The sequence below is a fragment of the Pecten maximus genome, chromosome 15 (assembly GCF_902652985.1).
Source record: "Pecten maximus chromosome 15, xPecMax1.1, whole genome shotgun sequence".
Classification (NCBI taxonomy): domain Eukaryota; kingdom Metazoa; phylum Mollusca; class Bivalvia; order Pectinida; family Pectinidae; genus Pecten; species Pecten maximus.
In genome coordinates, this window is record NC_047029.1 from 24979888 (window position 1) to 25007335 (window position 27448).

A 27448-nucleotide genomic window follows, 5' to 3' on the forward strand; every position below is an offset into this window, starting at 1 on the left:
CTGCCTGTCGGCCATGTTGTTATCCGATTGGTCTCAAAACGCAATATGCCTAACTAAGTACCAAGGGGAACCTTCATATGAAATTTGAGAAAGATCCCTTCAGTACTTTCTCAGAAATAGCGATAACAAACTTCAATTGTCAAAATCCAAGATGGCTGCCTGTCGGCCATGTTGTTATCTGATTGGTCTCAAAACGCAATATGCATAACTAGGCACCAAGGGGAACCTTCATATGAAATTTGAGAAAGATCCCTTCAGTACTTTCTCAGAAATAGCGATAACAAACTTCAATTGTCAAAATCCAAGATGGCTGCCTGTCGGCCATGTTGTTATCCGATTGGTCTCAAATCGCAATATGCATAACTAGGCACCAAGGGGAACCTTCATATAAAATTTGAGAAAGATCCCTTCAGTACTTTCTCAGAAATAGTGGTAACAAACTTCAATTGTCAAAATCCAAGATGGCTGCCTGTCGGCCATGTTGTTATCCGATTGGTCTCAAAACGCAATATGCATAACTAGGCACCAAGGGGAACCTTCATATTAAATTTGAGAAAGATCCCTTCAGTACTTTCTGAGAAATAGCGATAACAAACTTCAATTGTCAAAATCCAAGATGGCTGCCTGTCGGCCATGTTGTTATCCGATTGGTCTCAAAACGCAATATGCATAACTAAGTACCAAGGGGAACCTTCATATGAAATTTGAGAAAGATCCCTTCAGTACTTTCTCAGAAATAGCGATAACAAACTTCAATTGTCAAAATCCAAGATGGCAGCCTGTCGGCCATTTTGTTTTCCGATTGGTCTCAAAACGCAATATGCATAACTAGGCACCAAGGGGAACCTACATATGAAATTTGAGAAAGATCCCTTCAGTACTTTCTGAGAAATAGCGATAACAAGAATTGATCTGATGATGGTGGGCTAAAAATGTAAAACATTCCTAAGGAGTGCCCCGCCAGGAATCAAATTCTATCCCCTGAACCAAAGAAGCATACTCTATCAGCTGAGTGACAGATATACCATATTTATCATAATTTACAATACATTGACCCATTACTTTTACATTAACCATGACACCCACTATTATTGACTCAATAAGTGTCACCTTAAAAATTTAACAGACTGGACATTTCAAATTGACTCTAAGGCAGTATGGTAATACTGAGGTTAGTTCTGTAGCCTCTAGCCAGGCCTTGGCTGATCTGTGTGTACATCGTTGTAGACTGGTACCCTTCTTAGTTACCTCCCTTGCATGCACCACACAGAGGACCAGAAGTGAGTGACCATCTTGATGAGGAATACCTACTCCAGCATGTGGGCATCTTTATTACACATATTTTGTCATCCTGGAGATGGTTACTTTGGCTGAAGCAACAAGCTTCAAAACTGTCATTGTCAGAAGCAATGTATTGGATACTTTTCTTGAAGTCATTTTAAAAAGCAAAACTTAAAATCCCCTTTATTTGTTTATCTATCAAAGGGTATATTCTTAATTTTGAACACAAAATCCATCATTTTGTGTGAATTGTGGTTTTTCGCGTCTTAAATAATCAGTACGTTCATCACTGGATATATAGAATTTAACCAGCCAAAAAATCAACATGGTTACCCACTACCAGTCCTTTGTGGGTGGAGCACAGCCCTGGTGGAGAGTAAACTAAGGGAGGCAACCAGTCTGATATTGTGTTATAATTAAGTGTCTTACCCAAGTCTTCTATCTCCATTCTCTCGGTGGAGTCCAATAACTGAAACAAGATTAGCAAACATTTATATTAAAAATGAAAATTGAAATGAAATATCTAAAGCAATTCTGAAACTAAACTATCAGAGACTTATAATACAATACTTTCATACCACAATGAATTTCCTGGTTTATCAAAATCAAGAAAATGGTGAGAAAAATTGTGTACCCCAAAGACCTTTATAATGATGTTTATGGCCTCTATATATGTCCTTGACCTTTGGGTTTGAAGTTGTATTTATTATCTCAACTGATGTCCATCTTTTTATTTTTTAGTTGTATTTCTGTTCCCTAATGATGTCCCTGATCTATAAGTTTTGGCATGATATATTTCTGACCACTACTGATGTCCTTGACCTTTAAGATTTGGCATTATATAATTCTGACCTCTACTGATGTATAAAATTGTATACATATAACCCTTACTGATGCATGTAATGAAGAAGAAAGTCCTATGAAATTTTCTTCAGCTGTATACATTCCAGTCATGACCTTGACCCTGGGATCTTGATGTATATATTGTTCAACGATACCATCTATAGTTATATAAATGTATAAACTGATAAGGTTTTAATAACAGTAAAGTCATTCAGGTAGGAAAATATTACAAAATGACCTTGACCTTTGTGGTTGGGACACAGAATTTGTAAGTGTTTGTTTGTGTAAATGGCCTGAAATGTTAATGCCCTCCAGCTTTATAAGGTCAATCTACGGCCATTATATGGTCTGGTGGTAATGACCAAGTCAGATCAGTTCAGCAATGACTTTCCTGGGTATACATGATAGGATGAAGACCTGTTTAAAAATTGGTCATATTCTTTGAGCAGCAGGTGTACATCGACGTGAAAATACTGTTTATTAATTCTTTCCATCAGACTTGAGCAAGTTCAATGCCAACACACAGCATGCAAGTTAACAACAGCCTTACCTAATACACAATAACGCCTCGTTGGATTGTGTTAAGACCAATGTTTGTGAATGTCTTCATCTACATTTATCTAGCTTCAAGCTATCCCATCATGACCTCGACCTTGACCTTTCGATATTTATCGGGATTTAACTTGAATTTGACAGTGATGATCAATGCTAGATATCCCTCCAGTGAAAACGAACCTACAATCTAGCTTTACCTTGCCTTTCTCTAACTTACAAAATGTATGTACATATTTTTACCTGGCTGCGCATTCAAAGATAAGCTAAACACTGCCTTCAAGCCACAAACAACTGGATGATTGAGACCTTATTGAAGGCATTAACACCAAAAACATTTCCTGAGTGGGGAAAAATGTGGCAATCTGTAGAGTGGATATAGAGCATTGATACAAAAATCTATTCAATGCACAAATCTGCAATCATTACTTCTTCACCTCAGAATTGTAAATGTGATACACATCACAAGCAAATAAAACTGTCACATGATCCTGAAGTTTAGACATCATAAAATATCAGTAAAACCTTTGTTGAAACTTTTACCAGATTTGTGATTGTGATGTTTGTATATATCAGATAATATGAGATATATATTGGAGTTTAATCATGATACCATATTGTCTCTAGGTTATAAGCCGCTGGAGATTTTTTTATATTTAAAGTGACTATAACTGTCAAAATCACAGCTGGAAAATGTTGTCTGGAATAATAGTTTTAACTAATATATATCATAAAACTTAGACTTTCCCTACTCACGAAATTTAAGTGTTCACGATCGTGTTTCTAAATACCTAATTCAGTGCAAAACAATAACATTACAGGTCCTACAAGAATGCATATGTTACAGCTCATAAGCAGAACGCTGCATGGACTTGATCGTCACTCGCACACCCATGTGACTCTATACGGCTTTCTCTGTGAAGCATTGTCTACAAACATCAATGGAGGTGTACAGTGTTCTTACAACTGAAAACACATTTTATGGCATTTTTACTGTATAGGCTCACGTTTCGCTATATCCTTATTCTTTTTTGCTATTTGTAAGAAGAAAATCACTGTTTAATGAGTATGGAATCTACATTTATAATCAATTTATTTAAACCACTTTTTACAGCCAGCAAGCTTAGGTCATACATATCATTACTCTGAAGGTTCCATCTACAAAGTGCCCCACCTTTTAACAAAATTTGGTATAAATGAAGAACAAAGGGGGATAACTCTATGCAGTACGTGACTCAATTTCAGTATACAGAGTATGATCTTGAGAACCAATTTTAAACTTTGTCAACAAATACTGGTGAAATACTAAACTAAAAGGCCAAATTTGGAAATTGTAGTTGATGTGACTGAAAGATACTGTGACAAATAGATGCCAATTAAATAAAGGGACATAACTCTGTGTATATTGAGGTATGAGACTTCACCAATCTATAAGGTGTTTGTATGCAGAAGATGAAAGAGTATATCCTTAGCAAGCTGAATTTAATCATTTGAACCTGAATAGCAAATTCTCATTACAAGTTGAATAGCCAGTTTCTCGTTACAAGTTGAATAGCCACTTTTTACTATTCAAACTAAATGGCAATTTCCCCTCAAAGTTGAATATTAAGGTTCTCAATCCTTCAAGTTAAATATTCAGTTTCTAAATCGTATACGTTGATTTTCCAGTTTCTGTCTACCTTATGATGATGATGTCCATCTGTTTTGTAGACAATGGCGTGGGTGTGCTCATTGTTTGACAATGATGGGGGCCGCGTCACAATAGGTGGGGCAGATTTAGGCTCGGATGATGATGAAAATGACTTGAGGGGCGAGACTGTAAAAAACAAAAGAAAAACATATTAACACAATCAATTATAATCTTCTTATTTATATTTACCTTCCTTATTTCAACCTGCCACAGATATACACAGAGGTATGTATAGATCAGTGGACCACCAGGTTCAAATTAATAAACTTTCAAAATAATGCTATAAACAAACAAAACTCTGAACTATTTCAATTTTTGGGGAATGTATGAATTTCTATCTACATATATAACTATAATAAAGTATCATTTTGAATAGATACTAATCTTTCCAAAAATCCTTCAGTCCACTTACTTATTAGTTTACAATATTACCACCATAGAAACAGAATCACTCCGACCATAGAGGAAAACCGATTGCACACTTATTCTTTAATTAATCACTAAATCAAAGTCCAATCCTGATAAATTTACACATTTACTAAAATATAATCAAAACAGTTTGTTGATGTTGATAAACTATGTATGAATTAACACAGCTAGCTTGCTTCCTGCTTTCCATTTTTAAACTTTATCTGTTTTTATCTGTAGTAATATGACATCACATTTAACCATTCAGGAAAACACGACTAAAATTCAAACTTCAGTAATAACTAGTGTGCATGCACATAGAAGATGACTTGGCAGCATTTCACACTTTACAAAAGAATATGATGATTATATATATGAACTTTACATGTCACACACGAAAGTATGTCATTGGAATCGAATATGGTGGCAGCTACTCACAAATCATTACATGATAATTCTAACAATTCAGTAAAGATTCTGGAAAAATATTTGATTCAAATTTTCGATAACAAGAGTTGGTTCACAAATCGGGATAAAACTTCCTGGGCAGTAAGTAATCCTCTTATTGTAATGTTCCTGATGATGTCTAATCGGGATTAAGTTTGGTTTCATATTGCAGTATGGCCTGAACACTTTATCATACAATAGTGAAATTGAACACAACTTGCTACCTCACCAGGTGATTTTTAGATAAACATTAAGTTCAAAGTAAGTCATAATCAGGGACCTGGACTAACAGATACATTTGATATCATATAACTGTCAAAATTAATGGCTAACATATACGTATGTCCTGATAATCAAAATGGTGACCATGAGACAACATAAGTTAATTTGTAATTAAAATCTAGCCTTCGATATCAAACTGTTTCACCCTGAAGGAATAAATAACTTTCCACTATTCATATTCAAAGATACTGAATCCTAGATATGTATTATATGTAAAATATGTCAAATATGTTGGGTGAATTATCACATTTGTTTGTTAAATCAGCTTGAAATGATCAACAAAGTCAATTTCTTTGACATAAAATGTTAATGAAGCATGTGATGAAATTGTTGAAGAATTTCAATAATTTAGTTTATCTGATTTTTGTTTCGAAGAACACGCACAGATTACTATAGTTTATTTATAGGTTTTACTCTCAAATCAGGAAATTTCAATTTGTCACGAAGATGTTAATTTCAGATAATCATATTGCAGCAGGTGTTTACCTATATACAATGTAGATAGTAAACAAGAATCCTTATCTAGCTAATTTTAAACATTTCTTCTAAAGCAGTAGATTTAATTTAAACGAAATTAATGATGTGTTTATTTTATAGAATTGTCAGCTTTATAGGGCTAGACAGTGTAACATACAGATATATACCATTAACATAGCAAACTTATCCTATATCAAAATCTCATCTCAGATCTAGGTATGAAAAATCACTCAACCATAAAAAAATAACAACCGTTCCATGTAAATATATTCGCTGATATTTTGTTACAGGATGCAGCATTCTATTATGTTTATCTGGGTTTTCGTGTACCCAATTTTAACAAGACTAGTCCAATATTGAAGTTATGGAAAATATAATGTTTTGTTGTTTTTTAGTCCATTTAGACTAAACTTGATATCATTCTGTCTTAAAAACTTTTTCCATCTTAAACATTATCCAATATACAAAGTAGAGAATTAAATATCATGACATGTTCATAAATGTTCTAACTGTTTAACAGGTGTTAGCGCTCACAGTATTTCTTATCTTTACGTTTATTGGTACTGTAGTCTTCAATACCAATGCGGTATTTTCTTTCTCCTTAATTAAAACAGATTTTAAAATTCAATATTCATGTTCAAACCTCAGGATTTATTTCCAGACGTGTAAAAAAGTTGACATAGGTGTGTATGTCTGCATGACAGCATAACCTTATCGACCTACTCTAAACAGTAATAAGATACATCAATATTTACACTCAGACTTATATACAAATAATATGTCAAATGTTTTCACAGGTAGCATTCAGAGTTTAAATTCATACATAATGGAGCATTTTGTTGAAGTTGTATTTTTGCTTTCAACCTCGTCCCAAAGTTCTGGATAATAGTGTTTCAACCTCGTCCCAAAGTTCTGGATAATAGTGAAGTCCCAATATCTACTTATGATTAATTCATTAAAAGATATCAACAAGAAGCAGAATTTTCTCCATGTTTTTAATCATTAATCTAGAAATCCTAACCGTACATTAGAATACACCTATTATATCTAGGTATTGTTCCAGCACTTTGAATTGCGATATTTCCTGTTCTGGTAAATGCTGTGCTTTGTTGAAATCTATAACTTTGAACACAATATATATCATGTCAGATATATGATGATGCATGTAATTTTTGCAATACATTTCATAACATCAAAGAGATAGATATTTCCTTGTGAGATCAAGCCACTGTGGCGTGCAGTCTATTTCAGACATGCATATAGCTCCCCCACAGGAAAACTGACATCAGAGGACTTTTTCATTACCAAATACATTATCTTTATTTTGAGTGATAGTTTTTTTAGTACCTATGTTATTTCAAATCGGTGTGAGTTTGTTCATTCGAATTCGCACAGTACAAGGGCAAACTGATGTATATATACATTTTGTAGATATAAAAAAATTGTCAACACATTATAAACGAACAATTTATAATGTCCCAATAATTTTAAACGAACAATTTATAATGTCCCAATAATTATTTTTATATAAATTATTATCTTTCCAAACTTTCAAGACACAAATTCTAAACAAATATGATAAGTTTTTAATTTAGCAGGCGTAGTTTGAGAACATTTACCATGCCTGAAGGGTCTTCAGGGAGGTCACGAAGTCAGGGCCAGTCAAATGTAATATAACATAACAAATTCCTTTTGTGGTATTGTAACATTTGACCTAGAAAAGCTCCAATCAAACCGAGGAAACTCTCATTTGTTGTTGATTTCATTTTCTGAAATAAATCAGGCTGTTTTGTGACACATGTGCCTGTACAGGATATCAGAATCCGCCAGCATTGTAAACAATAACAATGATAAGGAGGTAGCGCCCCACATAGATCAGCTCCTTCCTCACTTTCAACTTCCCTTCATGAATAATTCATGAATATATTAACCCTTATATAACCCCAATAGCTAGCTCAGAGTATAGTAACAAGGAGCCCCAGTGTTTCATAGTTGATGGCGTACAAGTACAGATTATGATATACCGTATTTGACCTAATAAGGGCGCCCCTACCTTTTTTCAAGGAAATAAATCTTTGACTTAAGTGTCAAAATGGTGTTCAAAAGTAATAATTCATGTGAAATGATTTGCTACTTTATGTGTTCAATTTTCTTCAGCAAATTATGTAACTGGAACACAAGTTTTCGCCACATTTTGTCTATTCCTACAGATGACATGCCAGTGCAAAGAGCACCTGAAACTAAACACACATACAAATAATAACTTACCATCTTTATTTGAAGATAAAGTAAAAGACTTCATTCTTGTTGATACATAACTTTTGTTCAGAACAGAAAGCTAGTAAAGTCATTGTAAATCAATTATTAGGTCAAAGAAAACGATGTCTGATATGATCTGGGAAATCACCTGTGTCTACAAATAGAACACAAAAGAGTTCCATTTGAACATAAATGGTGGAACACATGCTCTCTGGTTTAAAGATCAGCTGGCATGGTTTACAAGTTTACAGGAATATTCAAGTGATGTTTAAGCTTAATATATAATAATGAATAGATATCTTCATCTGGAATATTTTTATGACTGAATATTTTACCGTTTCCACAGCCTTGGGTATTCTGCTATAATTAAGGCATAGTCTGTTTCATAAAACTTCAGAATAACTAATCTTAATAAGGGCGCCCCCACTGTCAATTACTCGCGCCCTGGGCCCTTATTAGGTCAAATACCGTATGTAATTATCAAGGTCAGGGTTCTCAAACAAACAGGAAATTATGTTCTTTCTCGGTTTTGATATCTTCAAAAGAATCAGTAAAGAAAATGATTGTTTGAAGGAAATATACATTTTCATGTTATTATCATAACAGGAAACCTGTATATACTGGCCACCCTTTTAAACTCAGTCTTATTTTTTATGCAGAAAATGCAATAAACTCCCCCAATGATTAAAGTAGCTACTGCATAAATTGATAACCTCTGTAAAGTGACCGTTTTCTTTACTTCCGAATACAAAGTGATCATTAACTATATGCACACCTGTTTGTTTTTTAAAGTCACCTTATATAAAAGAGATTTATCTTGAGAAAGGACAGAAAATTAGTAACATGACAACAGATGCTGTGAGTTTACAAACTCATTGCATGAATTTATATAATAATTGGTTGTTATTCAACGACCTTTAAATATTTTGTACATTTTCAATACGTTTTTAACACTAAGCTAAGGTTTTAAATATAGGGCATCTATTCAGATTTAGGAGAGGAAGGATGCATGCTCAGAGTTAATCTGATAGAAAACTCAGTACACGAAGCAAGCTGCAAATAGAAAAGCAACTTCAGACTTTGTAGAAAAGAATAACAGACTGAAAACACTTCTTTTATGTAGAGCAAAAACACTTTTCAACAGAATCTACATAGACAAGACCTAGATGCCGCAAGCATATCTGACCGTAAACAATCATTTTGGATGAGCTAGCCGAGAAATACCACAGATTTGTAGGCCATGTTCACCGCTTACTTCCTGTTAAGGACAAGCGGCAAATCTTTTCTGTTGCACGACTTCCTGTGAAGTTGAAGACCTTCCTAACCAAGGTCACATAGTTGTCATGCTAATGTACTTGTCAACATTTGAATTTCTTTTGGATAGAAAATCTAAAAGAAGAAATAATTATCCTTGTAAATAAATAGTTAAAAGAGGCTTGGTAATATGTAACATGATTTGATCTGTGGAGTACATTAGGATTTGATTGGTGGTATATAACAGGATCTGATTGGTGGAATATAACATGATTTGATTGGTGGTTTATAAAGCAGTATTTGATTAGTGGTATATAAGAGAATTTGATTGGTGGAATATAAGAGGATTTGATTGGTGGAAGAGAACAGAATTTGATAGGTGGAATGTGACAGTATTTGACTGTATGGTAGAATATAATGGTATTTGATGTGATAATTATAACAGGATATCAAGTTGATTTTATACAGGAATGGAAAAGTAGTAAGATGAGAGTAATTAAAAATTTTGCAGGACAACCATTGACCAGATTTATGAATTTAAATTATTAATGCTTCCCTGCTCTGACTGGTTTATACTATGATCAATCACACAAGTCTGCCTGCTTAGGTAAACAACATCTCATGTCGTTAACACGATTCAATCAAGTCCAAGTTCCTTGTTAAATCATGTGATTCTCATCAAATCTTCATAAGTGGAATTATCAAAACACGTGATTGAGACCCATCCATAGCTAAACTCCTATTACTTGTGTTTACACACAGATGTAAACACAGATCTACAGATATGTGGGTTTGATAGAACACCTGCAGAAACACATTTAATACAATGGTGCATACAGAGCTGTCAGGAATGAAGGGGTTGTCTATACAATGGTGCATAAAGTTGTCAAGCTCCAGTGACCCTCTTCTTATTCCCACCATGCACTTTTAAAAATGTTAAGTTCTTTTTCCTGAACTTTTTAAATTGGTCAAGGAAAAAAACTGTCCAATTTGGTTAAAAATTAGCAAAGACGGCCAATCAACTATAGGTATAGATAATCAACCAATCAACTATAGGTACACATAATTAACCAATCAACTATAGGTACACATAATTAACCAATCAACTATAGGTATACATAATTAACCGATCAACTATAGGTATACATAGTTAACCAATCAACTATAGGTACACATAATTAACCAATCAACTATAGGTACACATAATTAACCAATCAACTATAGGTACACATAATTAACCGATCAACTATAGGTATACATAGTTAACCAATCAACTATAGGTACACATAATTAACCGATCAACTATAGGTACACATAATTAACCAATCAACTATAGGTATACATAATTAACCGATCAACTATAGGTATACATAATTAACCATAATTGACCAATCCACCGCAAGTATACGTAATTAACCAATCAACCACAAGTATACATAATCAACATTAGAATATGACAGCCTGTTTATAATTGTGGTTTTATACTATCAGATTAATAGTGTTGTTTACACTGCTATATCCTGCACGTGTTTTACTACGTCAACAAACTAAAAAAAAAAGACATCACGAATAAAGGTGTGACAAAAATGTGTTATGATTGATATGTTTACCTGTAGAAAAAGAAACTAAAATATTACACTCTCACTGGTAAGAAAAGAGAATGTCTCCTACAAATGTCACCACAATTTACACTGAATAAATAATGGCTAACTTTTATACATTTATCAAATAATGACTGAATCATCCATTAAATAATGGTTAACTTTTCATGAACCTAATATGATTAAGTTTTAATGCATCTATTAACATCAATTAACATATTACTCAGCCACATGAATACTGGTAGGAAATGAAACTACATGTAGCTTTTCAAAGCTCTGTTTTGTATCATGTACATTTCATTTTCTATCCCTATCCTCCTATCGTAGTCCAGAGTAATCTCCATTTTCTCTACAACCTTGAAACTGATGGCAATGCTGATTAACTGTAATCAACCATCACAAAACATTAGAGTTATCCCCCTTTATGTCATTGAACCTGACAGCAATATTGATTTACTGTAATCAACATCACAAATACTAGTTATCCCCCTTTTAACAATGACCTTGAAACCGACGGTAATGTTGGTTTATCATGATGAATCTTCACTTAAAACACTAAAGTTATCCCCCTTTTATAGAAGACCTTGAAGTTGATAGCAATGTTGATTTACTGAAATAAAAAAATTACAAAACACTAGAGTTATCCCCCTTTTATCTATGGTCTCTGATACTGATGTCTATTGTTGATTTACTGTGATCAACCATCACAAACACTAGAGTTATCCCCCTTTTAACTATGACCTTGAAACTGACAGCAATGTTGATTTACTGTGATCAATCATCACTTAAAACACTTAAGAGTTATCCCCCTTTTATCTATGTCCTTGAAAATGATGACAATGTTGATTTACTGTAATCAATCATCACTTAAAACATTCTTTAACAGCTGTCACATCATAAAGTACATAATTTCACCAAACCTGTTTGAATTCAGTATGACTGGAACGTTTTTGTTGGAAGCATAAGTAAATATGTTATATTTGACAGAAGGCAACATCTGTCCATTAATTGATAACTTAAAAAGAATGTAACTTATAAAACTTCATAACAAACACATGCTTATCTTCTTAAATATTAGGTATCTCTCCATTAACAATTAATCACCATAGGGACCATCTGTAATCCATTTTTTATCCATATCCTCTCCAGATTATTTTAACTTTGAGCTTAAAAGTGTGCACTTTTAAATCAACCTTGAGCTAAATCTAGTGTAGTTTTGACCTTGAGCTATGCATTTTACACCAGTAATTTTTTTAATAGCTGATAACTCAACTTAATTGTCAATTAGGTAACTTGTGACAAGCAAGATAACATTTCTGATATTTGGCATGTTAATCACTTTACATAACTAAATTAACACCTAGCTCTTTGGATGCATGCACTTATAAAACACTTTGTGGAAAAAAAGGAAGATCAATTAAGTTTGCATGTTCATGCAGAATTAGATTGTTTACACTGTCAGAACCTGTAAAATCTTTTTTTTTATATGCAGGTTGCAGTGAAGGACAGGTCTATTTTCAAATCCAAGGGTTTTTGGTTTTACTTTGCTTTGTCACATCAGTTCAAATTTATAGATATATTAAATTTATTCCTACCCAACTGGTTTCTAGTTCCCAATAATCAATTTTACATGATGTTTGTCACCCACATCAAATAAAAGACATATCATAGACATCATGACAATTAATATGAATGCTGATCTGTATCAAAGTATCGTCTATATAACCAGACTTCATCAATCAGTTCAGAAGTGACATTTAATTTCAAGTCATTGATTGAAAATACACATGCTAATCTCAGGGTTTTATGACATCAATTTCATTTTCTGGACCCGGATATACTGTAAAAACTTTGTTTCATACATGTTCATCCCTTTAAACTTGCTTACTTTCAAATCAATTTGATTTTTAATGCTTTTCGATAAAAAGGTTTCATCGTCACCAAACATAATTAAATTCATCGATTAAATCTTTGGTGATATGAAAACCATTTCTGTTAAATGTCAAATAACAATGCAGCCCCACCTGTGATCAATCGACAGAAAGCAATTTGTTGACAAGTAAATTTAATCTAGCTTCACCCATTAAAAAGGACAAACAAATAAAAAAATTCTGTCTAAACAAACACTCTTAATCTCAAATGAAATGTTCACACCAGTTTCACTTATTGCAGAAACAAAACCCTATTGTCAGCAGAAAACAAACACAAACATGTGTTTCAATTCATGCTGCTTGCTTTAATAATCATACAATATTGATATTTTTCTATCACCTCATTTAATGCATTACTGCCCTTGTCACTTTTTTTAAATTATAATTTTCTGCTGTGATGGAATATATTAACAGAAAACATGCAACGAAATTAAGGGCTAAATTCTGCAAAAACCTAAAATATTTTATCTAAAATCCAGCTAAAATGACCCCAGGAAGACTTGTGTACACTGTATTGTAACATATAGGTCAGTGTAATTTTAATTTGTGTATAAATCCCTGAAAAGATTCCATGTTCCTGTTCAGGAAATATGTGCATAACGTGAGCAAATCAGTATGCATCCTACTTGCCCCAAGTTATATGGATTTTTCTTATCCATAACCGGCCAGCATAAAAATCATTACAGCCTGTTTTGGTCAGTATGGTGTCCAGTATATATCAGTGACCAGGCAGTCAAACGGTATAATTTATACATTTATCTTTATAACAGACTGTTTATTGATTCCACAGCCAAATTTGATGGACATATCAGCCATTCTCAGTGCTGTTGTTTGCACCCTGAAACGAAGTCATGCTTGACCTACTTACTGCAAAGGGAAACCATGCGGCCATCAGAAAATCGTAAACAAATCAACAAATCATCTCGTTTACTGGGTGTGACATTTGAACAGGGCAGTTATACTCACTTATCCTCAGTCTCAAACTCAGCTTCCTTTTCTTGCTCATGATGTCAAAATTCCAAATTTAAAGGAAAATGTCTTAAGACGGATAAAAGTGTCGCAATGAAAACTGGCAAGAAATCCAGGGACTTCCCTAAATCAGGTCAAATTTACATCCAAATCCTTCAAGCACTGGTATCTCACAGATCTTCCTATGTACAGCATCAAGCCTGAACAATGGATTTGCAGCCCAAATTAATTTGCAGCTGTTGAGATTTAAATCTCCAGTGTCCTTTTGCAGTAGTATACCTGGAGAGGGATCTGGGTGCTACCTTCAGCAGACCTGCCTCAGCCTTGTGACTATGTGTGTATCAATACACAACTGGTGTATGTGTGTGTATACAAACTCAGTGTTAAGGATAAGTGATCTCATTGGCTGGCTGATTTTAATCAGATGACCTTTCTCCCACTAGCACTGCTAAAAACATCTATGTTTATTCCGGTCAATATTGTTGCTCAAAATCAACAAATATACCTACTCACCTATTTGAGGTGCTATTTTAAGCAGATAATTGGGTAATTTATTTAAACTAAACCTGGTCCGCATTTACATGTTTTTCGCTTACAGCAGCTTATAATGAATTATGTATGTTAACATTCACTTTGCCAAAAGGTTATTATCAGTTGGGGATGATAGCTTACATGTGTAAACAATAACAAACCTTTCTGGCATAATGATACAAAACGTTTTACTTCTCCAAAACGTTACATTAAATAATTATATAGATTTTGATTTTTCACGATTCCTATATAGAGCTGTGTTTATAGTCAAACAACCACATCACCTCTGTCTATGTGGATAATTAATTAATCAAAATTTTCATCCTAAATTGGTGATCTATAAATATATCAATATTACTAGATTTATATACTGAAATGACAAATCAAGGTAAAACCTCAAGAACCCTTGAATTCAAAGATAGGATACACATATGCTATCTATCTGCCTGTCAAGAATTCTAAATATCAATTATTTTTTCACAAAAAACAAAAAAAAAGAAAGAAAAAAAATTAAAAAAACTGACATCTTTCTAGTGATAACTGATATATCTTTGCTTGGTTCCCCAAACTACTCTGTAGTCACATTTGATGCTTTAGTAATATCACAGTAAAGTTTGCTGTACCATATAGACTTACAGAGGAACTTGGCTGAAATGATGGCATATCTTTAAATATCGACCAATCAGATGCTGTGATGGTCATCTAGAATTTGTAATAGTGAAGACAAATATTGAATATACATCTACTCAATCTAAATTTAATGTGATGCTAATTGTATGTTTGACATCTGTAACTTGAGCTGGAGAAAACTGTCAATATTCATGCAACATATGTGAATAATTTAAACATATGACGTATTATTTATCAAAGTAGATGAGATCAACTTGGAAGGTAAATTAAATTTCTCTTACATATTCAAGTCTTAATTCAGCAGCCATCTTCTGACCTCCCCCCCCCCCCCCCCCCCCCCCCCTCCCCCCACCCCCCTTTCTTTTTTTTTAATTTGTGTTTGCTGGGTTCATTGTCCTGTTAACAGCCAGGGTCATTTTGAGGCGGGCCTTCTTGTAGTAGTTGGTGACTATCTCACTGAACAACATATAGGAGGCCCGTCACATGCCATCTAGAACAATTAGAGTAAGGTGTCTGGCCTATATAATTATAACCACGACAGCACAGCCCAGCTCGTTTCCCAGATTCCTGCGAAGCACAAACCGACACGGGTAGGGAGCGTCAAACCGCACACCTCACATAAGGTTATGTGGCCAGCGATCTAACTGACTGAACTATCATGACCCATTTTCAATGTTTTAGTAACAACATTATGACGTAACAGAGAGTAACAAAATGGGAGGCGATAATGTTACTTTCGATTAAGCATAGGTGGTGCAGTGGTATAAGCTGCAAGTATTTCTGGCTAGGTGATTACCTATTGGTAGGTGTCCTAGATCATGAGTCCGAGGCCCAGTCAGGGCACAAACCATAAAATTGTGAGTCTTCATTCTCCTCATCTTTTTTTCTCTGAGTCAATAAAATGCACAGAATATGAGTTTTTTTTAGTTGTCAACCATTTCTAAATCTCCAGATGGACAGCAATTAAAAGCTTTAAGATGAAAACCTCAGTAATGTATTGGGTATATCAAATCACAAAGTCGACAGAAAACTACAAACTGTAGAGCCGCTATGCCACACACCTAAAAGTGTAAAGTGTGTAAAAATGATAGCTGGCCACTTGGGCGGGACTCTGGGTTCCATAATCTCCATGTAATCAATATCCATATGATTCCATCATATGACTTATACACTGAAGTCGTATATTTTCTACCACTTACACAAGTAAACATGCATTCAGGATATTTGACAATCGAGTCGGAATTGTTTGTTTAATTTTTTATTTGGTCATTGAAGATATTTAATACCCGAGTGAGGATTTTACGAAAGCCAAGCAGCTTGGCGGCCATTATATAGATCTATAAGCAGCTGGTGTGTGCTCACTTATATTTTATAGCAACATTATACTTACCTAGATTTTATATAAAAACAACATCACAACCACTAGCTGCCATAGTGATGTACATTTGTGTACCAAATGGTAAGCATGTATTCAGCATCAAGATTTCTCAACGTATTAATCTTTCCTTCAGAACAAAATTTCTTAACAGTAAATAAGATGATAAGGAGCAAAGATTTCTCTAAATAAAATAATGATCAGTGCACCATTTCTCAAAAGAAGAGATTTATTTATATTATTGGTCTCTGTATACAGAAAGTCTAAAATGTGTCTTTATTAGAACTTTCCATAAAATATGAACAATTTCTCAAAAGAATAGATCAAGTTCGATTATCGATTCCCACATAGGTAGTCTAAAATGTTTCTTTTTTTATAATTTACCATAAAATACGACCAATTCTCAAAAGAAGAGATTGAGATAAATTATCAGTCTCTACAAAGTCTAAAAATGTCTGGGTTTTTTGAGACATATTACTTTCCATAAAATACGAACAATTTCTCAAAAGAAGAGATCAAGTTAAATTATCCATCCCTACAGAAACTCTAATATGTTTTTTTTTTTAAACTTTCCATAAAATATGGGCAATTTCTCAAAAGAAGAGATCAAGATGAATTGTTGGTCGTTACAGAAAGTCTAATTTTTTTTTGACAACTTTCCATAAAATATATGAATCAGTGATATATTCTTCAGTAGCTCAATGAAAATTAACTAATTTTTTGTCAGTGTGTTAACATTTTCTGGAGGTTCATTATACAATGAATTCTGCTACATTCTGTTAGTGGGTGGTTGGGTGGCAGGGTGCATGGTTTAACACACCTGCATTTCACCTAGCCGGCCAGGGTTCAATTCCTGACTGGACGTGAAAAGGTATGGTGGGGTCACCGCCTGACCATGTGGGTTTTCTTCAGGTAGTCCGGTTTCCTCCCACAGTAGACCTCTCGCGTACTTCCCTCCGGGCTAACAATAGTGATAAGATAATAGGAATTGTTTCGCGATTCTTGCAAAATAAACATTTATATTAATTCTGTTATGTTCTGAACCAAAACAGGTGATCTTTATATACAGGTGGCCAGGAGGTTCACCTTTAAAATAAATCGGTAACATTCCAAACCAAAAGAGGTTTCCTTTATAGACAGGTTTTTGCTACAGGGTTTGGCCTTTAGGGAGGTTTGACATACTGTACATGATTGACCAACACATTATCAACCAAGCTAGGTTAGAGAACATCTTGTAATTTAGAATCCGAACATTTTATTTCGGTTTCATTACGTCGGCCAGACATGATCATCAGCTGATTCTCCTAGCAGTATTGATGAATTTCGACACTGCTGTCAGGTAACTTAGTAATCAAGAATCCTGCTGATACTCCTAGCTATCTAACATCCCGAGTTACTGATCCTTGGCTCAATATCCGTGTGTGGTAAATATTTGCATAAACCGTTCCTTAATTGTATTTGGGGGTAAATAAGATTTATAATGATCCAGGATATGTTTTGTTAATTTGATTTTTAGGTCGCAACTTGGGAATCAATGTGTCAATTTGCATAAAGTTAACAATGGGTTGACCTACTTTTTGCAAACAGGACTGTTATCAATTCGATTTAAACTAAATTATGTTTTAACTTCTTTCCTCGATAACAACAGAATGCCACTCAATATATAATCCAAGGTTTTTATCACATGAATCTATAGTTTCTTTGCCTGTAAATAAGATAACAGAATGCCATTCTGTACTGTAAGCTAGGTTCTTAGTGTCTCATCGACAAGCATTGCTTCATACAAAATCATCCGTATCAAAATTAGATAGGTAGGTTGATTGATGAGATGACTTTTTATTCAGTGGATGCATGCTAACCCTTTTGTACTTCTGCATAAACCTATAGGTAACATGACACAAAATCGCTGATGTTGGCACCTTTCCACAACATACAATATGTCAAGAGTCTAGATGAATCGGATCTGAGTAGAAGCACTTTACAGATAAAATCGATTGTATACATGTGTGCTATATATATATACATCATAATACTTTTCTAGGTGAATGAATTCGTCCAGGTAAATCCTGTGGAAACATCCTCAGCTGTAGGGCAAATTTGACCGATTTAAACTGAACACTGTAACCTTCAATATATTCGAACTTTGACCAGAAAATGATGTTTTGCTCCGATGACTATTTGAGTCACAATATTCATCCATTATTGACTTTATGTCTACATTACTTTGTCAGCCATTAGATATTACACCTACGGCAACATAAAATTGTCATGTGGCCATCCTTGTGTGAGAATTATACAAATGGACGACATATAATCACACATCAAAGTTGTGATAATACTAAAGACATCCACAGCAGAAATGTACAGTAACCCTATACACTGTGCAGCTATAGATAACACACTGGCCTTTCACCTAGGTGACTAGGGGTCGATGTGGAAAGGTATGAGGTCACCTTCCTGACCATGTGGGATTTCTGGATTCCTACACAGCTCCATCATAGCCAACAAAAGTAATTAGTTTTTATTACCTTGTTTCTAAATTGTTGTAAAATAAATTACTGTTATAATCTTATCCAGGTATATATATCTATCAGACCTCTTTAATTCTCCTTCCTCATCAGTTGATTTGTACCTTAGGTGAACAAATTTGATTATACAGTTAAACTGGTTAAATGCCAAGAATATAAGGAAGTGAGGAAGGAAGTGTATTGCTAGATATTTTGTAAGTCATATGGTATTACATAGGGTAAAATTTGCTTGGTGTATCGCCCTGTAACCATCCAGGGTCATTTTGAGGCTGGGTCTCCTTGTAGTAGCTGGTGACTACCTAACTGAACAACACACAGGCAGCCTGTCACATACCATCCAGAGCAATCAGGTTAAAGTGTCTTGTCCAAGGACACAACCAGGACAGCACAGATTAGCCTGTTTCTCAGCTTCCCGAGAAACACAAACTGACACGCGAGCATCGAACTACGTACCTCTGATCCTAAGGTTATGTGGCTTGAGTGCTCTAACTGACATTACAAACCAAATCATTGGCATGATGACACTCACCACTACACCATTCAATCAATACTTGATGTAATTATACAGGAAATGGACAGAATTAAGTAGAGGTAAATCTATACGAGATAAATAGAGCTACAGAAAGACTGACAGACGAAAATCAATGATTAAAGTCTGAATTCTAAAGCATAAGATGATAGGAAGTTGTAACTTATGAAAGATTATTTACAATGTACCACATTTAATTGGAATCACCGGTCAGATTTGACACATTGGATTGACAGGTTGTTTACATTATACCGCCACAGGCCTAGTCAGCTTGCAAATTGTAGCGGTCCCATCTAGGTCCCATCTACGCTGTTGTACCAACAAAATAATTAATCCTACCCTCAATTACCTTGTGATTTTCACGCAGGGATGATCTCCTGTGGTATCTGTCCACGAACATACAAAGCTAATTAAGCTCAATTATAACAAGATTGACTAGTAAGCTGACTGCTACGTAATGTTACACAGGCCGCCATTTTGTATACAGTACGGAAACAAGTCTGCAGTCGTCGTGCTGGTCATAACTTTTATATCAATGAATTAACATGTGTAAAGGATAAATCTACAGTGCAAACGATTAATAAGAGTACCCTGGTAGTTTTCACAGTCTTATCATATTTTTTATGGCCAGTTGGTCAGCGACTGCCGCACGAGATCAAGGCATTAGTGTTACCCGTGCCTAATTGCGCATGCGTGCTGTTTCAGCTTCCGTAAATAAACAAGTTGAACGTTATCAGTTTCTGGCAACATTCTGGATTTATAAGGTGATTAATTTAGAAGTATGAAATAACAAAGTACTGCTATATCATTTCAAGTTTTGTTTGATGTTAATTGAGATGTTATACATCGTTTTGGACCTGAATACGGGAACATCCTCAAGTGAGATCGTATGTGTACGGAACATGTGGCTCACGATCGACTTAGATAAATCCACGTAATTGCTGATAAATACACAATTTCAAGGAATTAAACATTAAAATAACTATTCATTTCTTTGATTATTTGTTAACTATTACTTTCTTAATGCTTTATATATGTTATATATATATATAAGTATTAAATCAATCCTGCTGTGAAAGGAAACGATCACAAATCTCAGTCAAATCATATTCATTCTGACCGGGAAAATATATCTCTGATGCAATGTGACTGATAGAACGAATAAGGAATTAATGTTTTCCAGACAATATATACACAAATAGGAAAAGATAGAGACAGAAAATCCATAAATCTTAATGATCTATCTTCGATATAATGGGATTGAGAGAAATGAAATAGGGATAAATATACACCATAATGATGATATACATCTAGATAGAAGACACAAAAGGTAAAATACTCCATACTGACAAATACCATTAAATAAAACAGACAGAATCTTCTTTATACAGCTTAACTATGACTAATAGTGCTCGAAGCCAAAGAAGTTAAGAAATCAGTTATTGTATACATTAATTTGTAAAGATTTAATTGCATATATAAATACTACATGTACAGGGAATTACATTTATTTTCAAATTATTCACAGACCACCAACACATCCCACTCAATGCCTGTCAGCTGAGAGCAGTAGGCATGATGGACTTATCTCCCTTAGTACAACTAGTAGCAAGGGGAATAACTCCAACATGCCTGTTAAATTATTTAGCTGAATCCTTGCCAGCAGTAAATATGCATTTTTCTAAATGACCTTCAGCTACCCATCCTTTCAAAGTGCCAACTCTACAACGTTTGCAGATTTCTGCAACTTGTAAATGTCTTGATATTTAAAATACATTCTACATCTAGTATAAATAACTCGCCAAAAACTCCCACCATATAAAACCAGCTGGAGTATCTCTGTACAGAACTGTACTTCATCCGAGTTTGACATTTAACATAACAGCAATCCTGGTTCCAGTCCTCCTCCACAAAACACACACAACTTATCACAACAGCGTGTACTTCTACATGCATGTTTCACTATTAACATGCTGGGCTTGGCAACCTTTGCTTACCATCTGTATTTTTTAACAGTGGTTCGGTATTTTTCAACGTCACTGGTTTTGATACCTGTCCAACTGGTTTATTAAAATTCACCAGAGGAGATTTATTTTTAAACACAGGCGATGCTGCTTTTGATCTCAGTAAGTTGAATGGTAACATGTTTCCAACCGAGCTCTTAACAACTTTCTTCCTAACGATCTCATCACTGCATATTTCTCTGTGGTTTTCTGTGGTAATATATATATGTTGTATATATATCAACAAACATATATTCCGTACAATTGTTTATTTCAGAATTTTAAGATACAGACTAAAAAGTTCAAATATCCTTTTCAAAATAGCTTTAAAGGTTATTTGACTTGTAAAAGACATTTTTCACTGTGACAATTAAGCTAAAGGTTTTCAAATCAAAGCTCTGCGTATTGAAGCATATATTATAAGACAATGTTAGGTATATTGTTTGAAGACTTTTACAAGTATTGTTAAAATAAATTCCTTTATATCCAAATTGATATGTATTAAAAATTCTTTGTATGTTTTTGGCATTTTGTTTTTTTGCATTTGCTATTTATATTTGATGCACCATATTTATTTGCAAATTAGCATTCTTCATTGTTTTGCAGATTATCCAATTTCGAAATAGTGTATGCAATTCACAAATAAGCTTGAATAGTATTTTTTTTAATTAGGGGAGGGGGCAGGCTAAGAGGATAAATACAGTGATTTCTAACTTGTGTATTTAGTATATACTGGTTGTGTATAAACAAAGATGTATATGCGAAGGTTGGAATATCAACTGACAAAGAGTCGTGCATATATATTATAATGTTGCAGAAATGTCATGGACAAGAGCAGGAGGTGAAGGATCAGACAAAAGGTTAATTTATATCTGGATAAAAGATGCAGCCACTGCAACCAGTATATAGAGCACCAGTTTAAATGTATCATTGATATTAGAACTAAAGGCATTCTGACAAGTTGTCATAGACTGATGTCCCATTCTGTATGTTGAAAATGTCCAAACACAACAAATGAATATATTACTGCCACGATATTCAGTCGACAGAAAAATGTCACTGAATTTTAGTTAAAACGCTGCATATTTCAGTATTCTAATTAATGTAAACTTTGTTTAATTATATAATTGTGAAACAAGTATTATCAAATTATATTAATGACTTGTAGGCATTTGTAGTAGTAAAAGAAGGGGTATTACTGTGGAAGGAAAGCAGTGTACCCATGTGGTAGGGCAGGTTACCCCCCCCCCCCCCCACCCCCCCCCCCCCCCCGGACAACGGACCACCTTGGTGAAAAGCAAGTACGTGTGTTACCACTGCTCAACCAGACAACCACCCACAACTAATGATTAATGACTTTTTATAATGTGTATTACATGTGTTTTACCCTTGCAATTAAAACTGAAAAAAAAAGTTATTTTTCAATAAGTGATTTCCATCATAAACCATATAGGTTCAAATGATCAGACATTTTCAGATGTTAATTTCGTGATGGTAGATGTTTAAACCTTAAGATTTTAATAGGTATACAAGAAATACATTTTAATGGATTATCAATACACAATTTCACCCTTATTTAAAACAAAATATTTCAATAAGTTTTCAACCATTTTAATGCATCAAATAAACTGGTGAATTTATATGGTGAAGCACACATTGATTGGTCAGAACATTCCACATCTGACCTGTTTAGTCACCATAGTAACACCAATAATACCATAATGATTACTGATGTAACCATTTCTGATGAAATTTTCCATGTGAATTAGCACTTAGCCATTTCCTTACTTGCTGACTCAGCAGTCACCTGATAAGGCGTGATGGCTGGCCAAGTCCTAGAAGTTAAATAATTGTTTCAGGTGACAATTATACACAGTTGTCTAGCCAGTGAAAACAGAGGTGGTCTCAGGTGACAATATATGATCCATCACTATAAATTACAATGTATATCTATTTCACTTTTTGATTTTTTTCTATCGATCTAGAAATATGTTTGGGCAACATAAATGCCCATATTCCCCGCTTTATTTCGACCCACACCAATGATCGGGAAAAACTGTTAAAAATAACAGCAGCAGACAGATAAGGGGCATAAACAGCAATTAGCATATATATATATACATCTGAACAATATAGTATTATACCCAATGTGTCTATTCAAATCATGTATATACATGCTTAATATATCATATGCTATAAAGCTAATATGACAAGGAAAACTGCCTAAAAGTGTTTATTAATTATTACCTTCAAGTGACCCCCCTCGATTTTGTTTATCTATATAAGCAGAAGTGCACTTATTTGGTCATATTATCAAATATATCAATAAGTTTTTATCAATGACTTGCCCTTTACCTCACCTTCGTGGCCTGAAATGACCCACAAATTAATATCTAGACAGCGGTTGTCCCTGACCGCTTGACCGAGAGATTAAGTCTGGACAATGTGACGAAAAATTGGTCACTTATTTTCAGAAATGCCAGCAACAAAAATAACATCTTATCAACACCAGCCACTCACATACACGTATATCAATTTTCTGACTCATTTCTCCATCAGACATTTTACATAATGATGCTGTTAATTCATTATGTTTGACCTTGGTCAGAGTCAACTAATGAAGTGTTTGGCCTTGTCTATAGGGTCATTACTAATGAAAAGTATGATCTTAGCCATGGTCATTACAAACGAAATGTATGACCTTGTCCAGGGTCAACTAATGAAGTGTTCGGCCTTGTCTAAGGGTCAACTAATGAAGTGTATGGACTTGTCAAGGGTCAACTAATGAAATATGACCTTGTCTTGGGTCATTACTAATGAAATGTATGACTTTGGCCAGGGTCAACTAATGAAATGTATGACCTTGGCCAGGGTCAACTAATGAAATGTATGACCTTGTCCAGGGTCAACTAATGAAATGTATGACCTTGGTAAGGATCAACTCACGAAATGTATGGCCTTGGCCAGGGTCGATCAATGAAATGTATGACCTTGTCCAGGGTCAACTAATGGAATAAAAATTGTGGTTTTAGTACAAATAAAAATACATATTTTACAAGGATCTGCTGTAACATCAGCTTTCTTTAACAAACTCTACACTGCATTTTGTACCAGAATATAAATGCCCCTTGCTCCCGTTTAAATGAAACCACAAAATTTAGTTAATGTTACATTAAAATCATTTTCAATTTTGCAGTAATGTCTGAACTTTTATGTGAGATATCACCATCCTCTCCATGTCTGTAAGTAAATGATGAACTCCACAAAACTACTTTAGTGGAACTCTTCAACCAAGAAATGTTCAATTCCAAACAAATTTCCAAAATTTCTGAGTGCAGAGTACTGATGATTGGCTCTGAAGAAAACTGTAGTGTCCTATCATTATAAATGAGTGCATATCAAACTACGAAAATTCTTCACCACTTTGATATGTGGCAGGGATAAAAATGGGACAATTTCATAGTTGATAGAGCGTTACATAAATATATAATCTTGTTAAAAGTATGATTTGTGAGTATGTGTTTCAGCTCATGTTTTATTATACAGTGGAACCTCTATAAACCGAACATGCATGGGACATGACTATTTGTTCGGTTTACAGAGGGTTCGGTTTGGAGAAGTTGATCGAAAAATGACCGGTCGAATTCCGGATATAATTGGTCGGACGATTTTTTATTAGAATGCACCCGATTACAAACCGGCACGTACATACGTAGACAATATTTGGTTTGTCTGAATAATATGCATATTATGAAAGTTAATAAATGTACATGTATATATTGCAGAATATATAAGAAAGGCAAATGACTTTAACTATAGTTTTAAACAGTTTTTTCACATGTACAACTACACTTTACGATCGACCTACATTTTGTTACATCCGGTGAAGCTTCCGTCATGTGGATGGGGCCGATAGTCCAATACGGAATATTTTACATATCGACTAATATTAAAGGGTGTGAAGATGTTTTGTTTCAATATCAATTACAATTGATCAGTTGATACTGGTCGTATTTCCGACATCGCTGTTGTCTAAAAAAACATCAGTGGCTTCTTTTACGAAAACAACCCCCTTTGGGCCTCATTTAAATTAAATGCGAAACTCAGGCTTCTAGCTCTACTTGCATTGAGAAGATAAACATACTGACGCGCTTCAATGAAGTGTGACATTGTTTCATAATTATCGTGTTGATTATACACTGGGCCATCCGTCATAATGCCCCCTTGGGATATATATTGGATACCTGTACAAATCACATACGTAGGTCCCGAGACAATAAGGCTTCACACAATACCCGTCACAGTTGTTGTTTCACGATTGACTGGCCTGACCTCGTGTCATAATCGCTCAGGTAAGGCCGGTTTTCAGAAGTAATTTTTGGTATATTTTAACAGGAACCGGACGCAAAATCGGTCCGGTGTTCGGAATTCAGAGGGATCGGTATTTGGAAGTTTTTTAATACTATAATAAAGAAGGACCAATTTCGTACAATGACAATTCGTTCGGTATTCAGAGGTGTTCGGTTTTTAGAAGGTTCGGTTTTCGGAAGTTGCACTGTATATTAATTAAGACTACCCTTCATCTGTGCAGTGACACAAGGAAAACTTCAATAAACCCTGGTCCATTTAAAGAATTGGATCCATAAAAGATATACCCATACACTACTCTATCAATACCGATGGGGCAATATAATAGAGACAACCCTGTCACTGCTGTGTAACATTCCATGCTACCATGGCAATGAGATTTTACCGACAGAAACGTAACATTTTCATCTGATGATAACCTATGTCCTGTTCTGTGTGATTATGATTAGGCTATAACAATGTGCCGATTTTATCAGGGATTAGCGTTGATCACCATCTCGGGGATACTGCCAAGACAATGATATTAAGTATATTCCGTACAAACTACTGCCCTTGGTGTCTTCCTTGAAGGAGAAATCAATACAACCGAGATCAAATCTAATCCAGACCACTAACACCATCCGACTGAAATCATTGGGAATGACACCGATAGATAAATGTCTTTTTATCATATTAGCACTAAAATCGCTGAAGGACTACAAATTACAATGATTAGTAAATGTTGATTGCAACTGTTTTATAGAAACAAAAAGATTCTATTATTGTACTCATTGAGTGGCTAATCACAATAAACACTTAAATACTGCATAACTAATTATTTCAATGTTACATAATGAACTCATTAATTATATCAACACTACATAATTTACTCATAAATGATTTCAATGCTTCTAACTAATTAATCATTTTATAACTATTGACTAAATAATAAACCATTCCATTGCTACATAGTTACTGCCTAACTGATGATCATATATATAGCCCCGGCAGTTTTACTGCCTAACTGATGATCACAAGCAAGCTTTACTGCCTAACTGATGATCATAGCCCCGACAGTTTTACCGCCTAACTGATGATCACAAGCCAAGTTTTACCGCCTCACTGATGACCACAACCCAACATTTACTGCCTAACTAATATGATCACAATCCAACTTTACTGACTTACTGATGATCACAACCCAATGTTACTGCCTAACTAATGATCACAACCCTAACTTAACTGCCTAACTGATGATCACAACCCAATGTTACTGCCTAACTAATGATCACAAACCTAACTTAACTGCCTAACTGATGATCACAACCCAAGTTTACTGCCTAACTGATGATCACAATCCAAGTTTATTGCCTAACTGATGATCACGTTTCAAACAGTTTTTTTGCCTAACTAATATTGATACAACCCCAAGTTTTACTGCCTTACTAATATGATTACAACCCAAACTTTACTGCCTAACTGATGATCACAATCCAAGTTTACTGCCTAAC

General features: G+C 34.5%; 1 protein-coding gene across 10 annotated transcripts in view; it reads right to left on the minus strand.

Moving 5' to 3' along the window:
• The window catches only part of LOC117343834 (5'-AMP-activated protein kinase subunit gamma-1-like), a 343598-nt gene that overhangs the window by 36454 nt on the left and 279696 nt on the right, over positions 1-27448 (minus strand). For all 10 annotated transcript variants that reach the window (XR_004536086.1, XM_033906359.1, XM_033906356.1 and 7 more), the window contains 2 exons: positions 4356-4492; positions 1711-1750 (listed from right to left, as the gene is read on the minus strand). Coding sequence is in view for 9 of the 10 variants with exons in the window: in XM_033906359.1 (XP_033762250.1) it covers positions 1711-1750; positions 4356-4492 (177 nt within the window). In the remaining variant the exon portion in view is untranslated. The remainder of the gene's footprint in view (positions 1-1710; positions 1751-4355; positions 4493-27448) is intronic.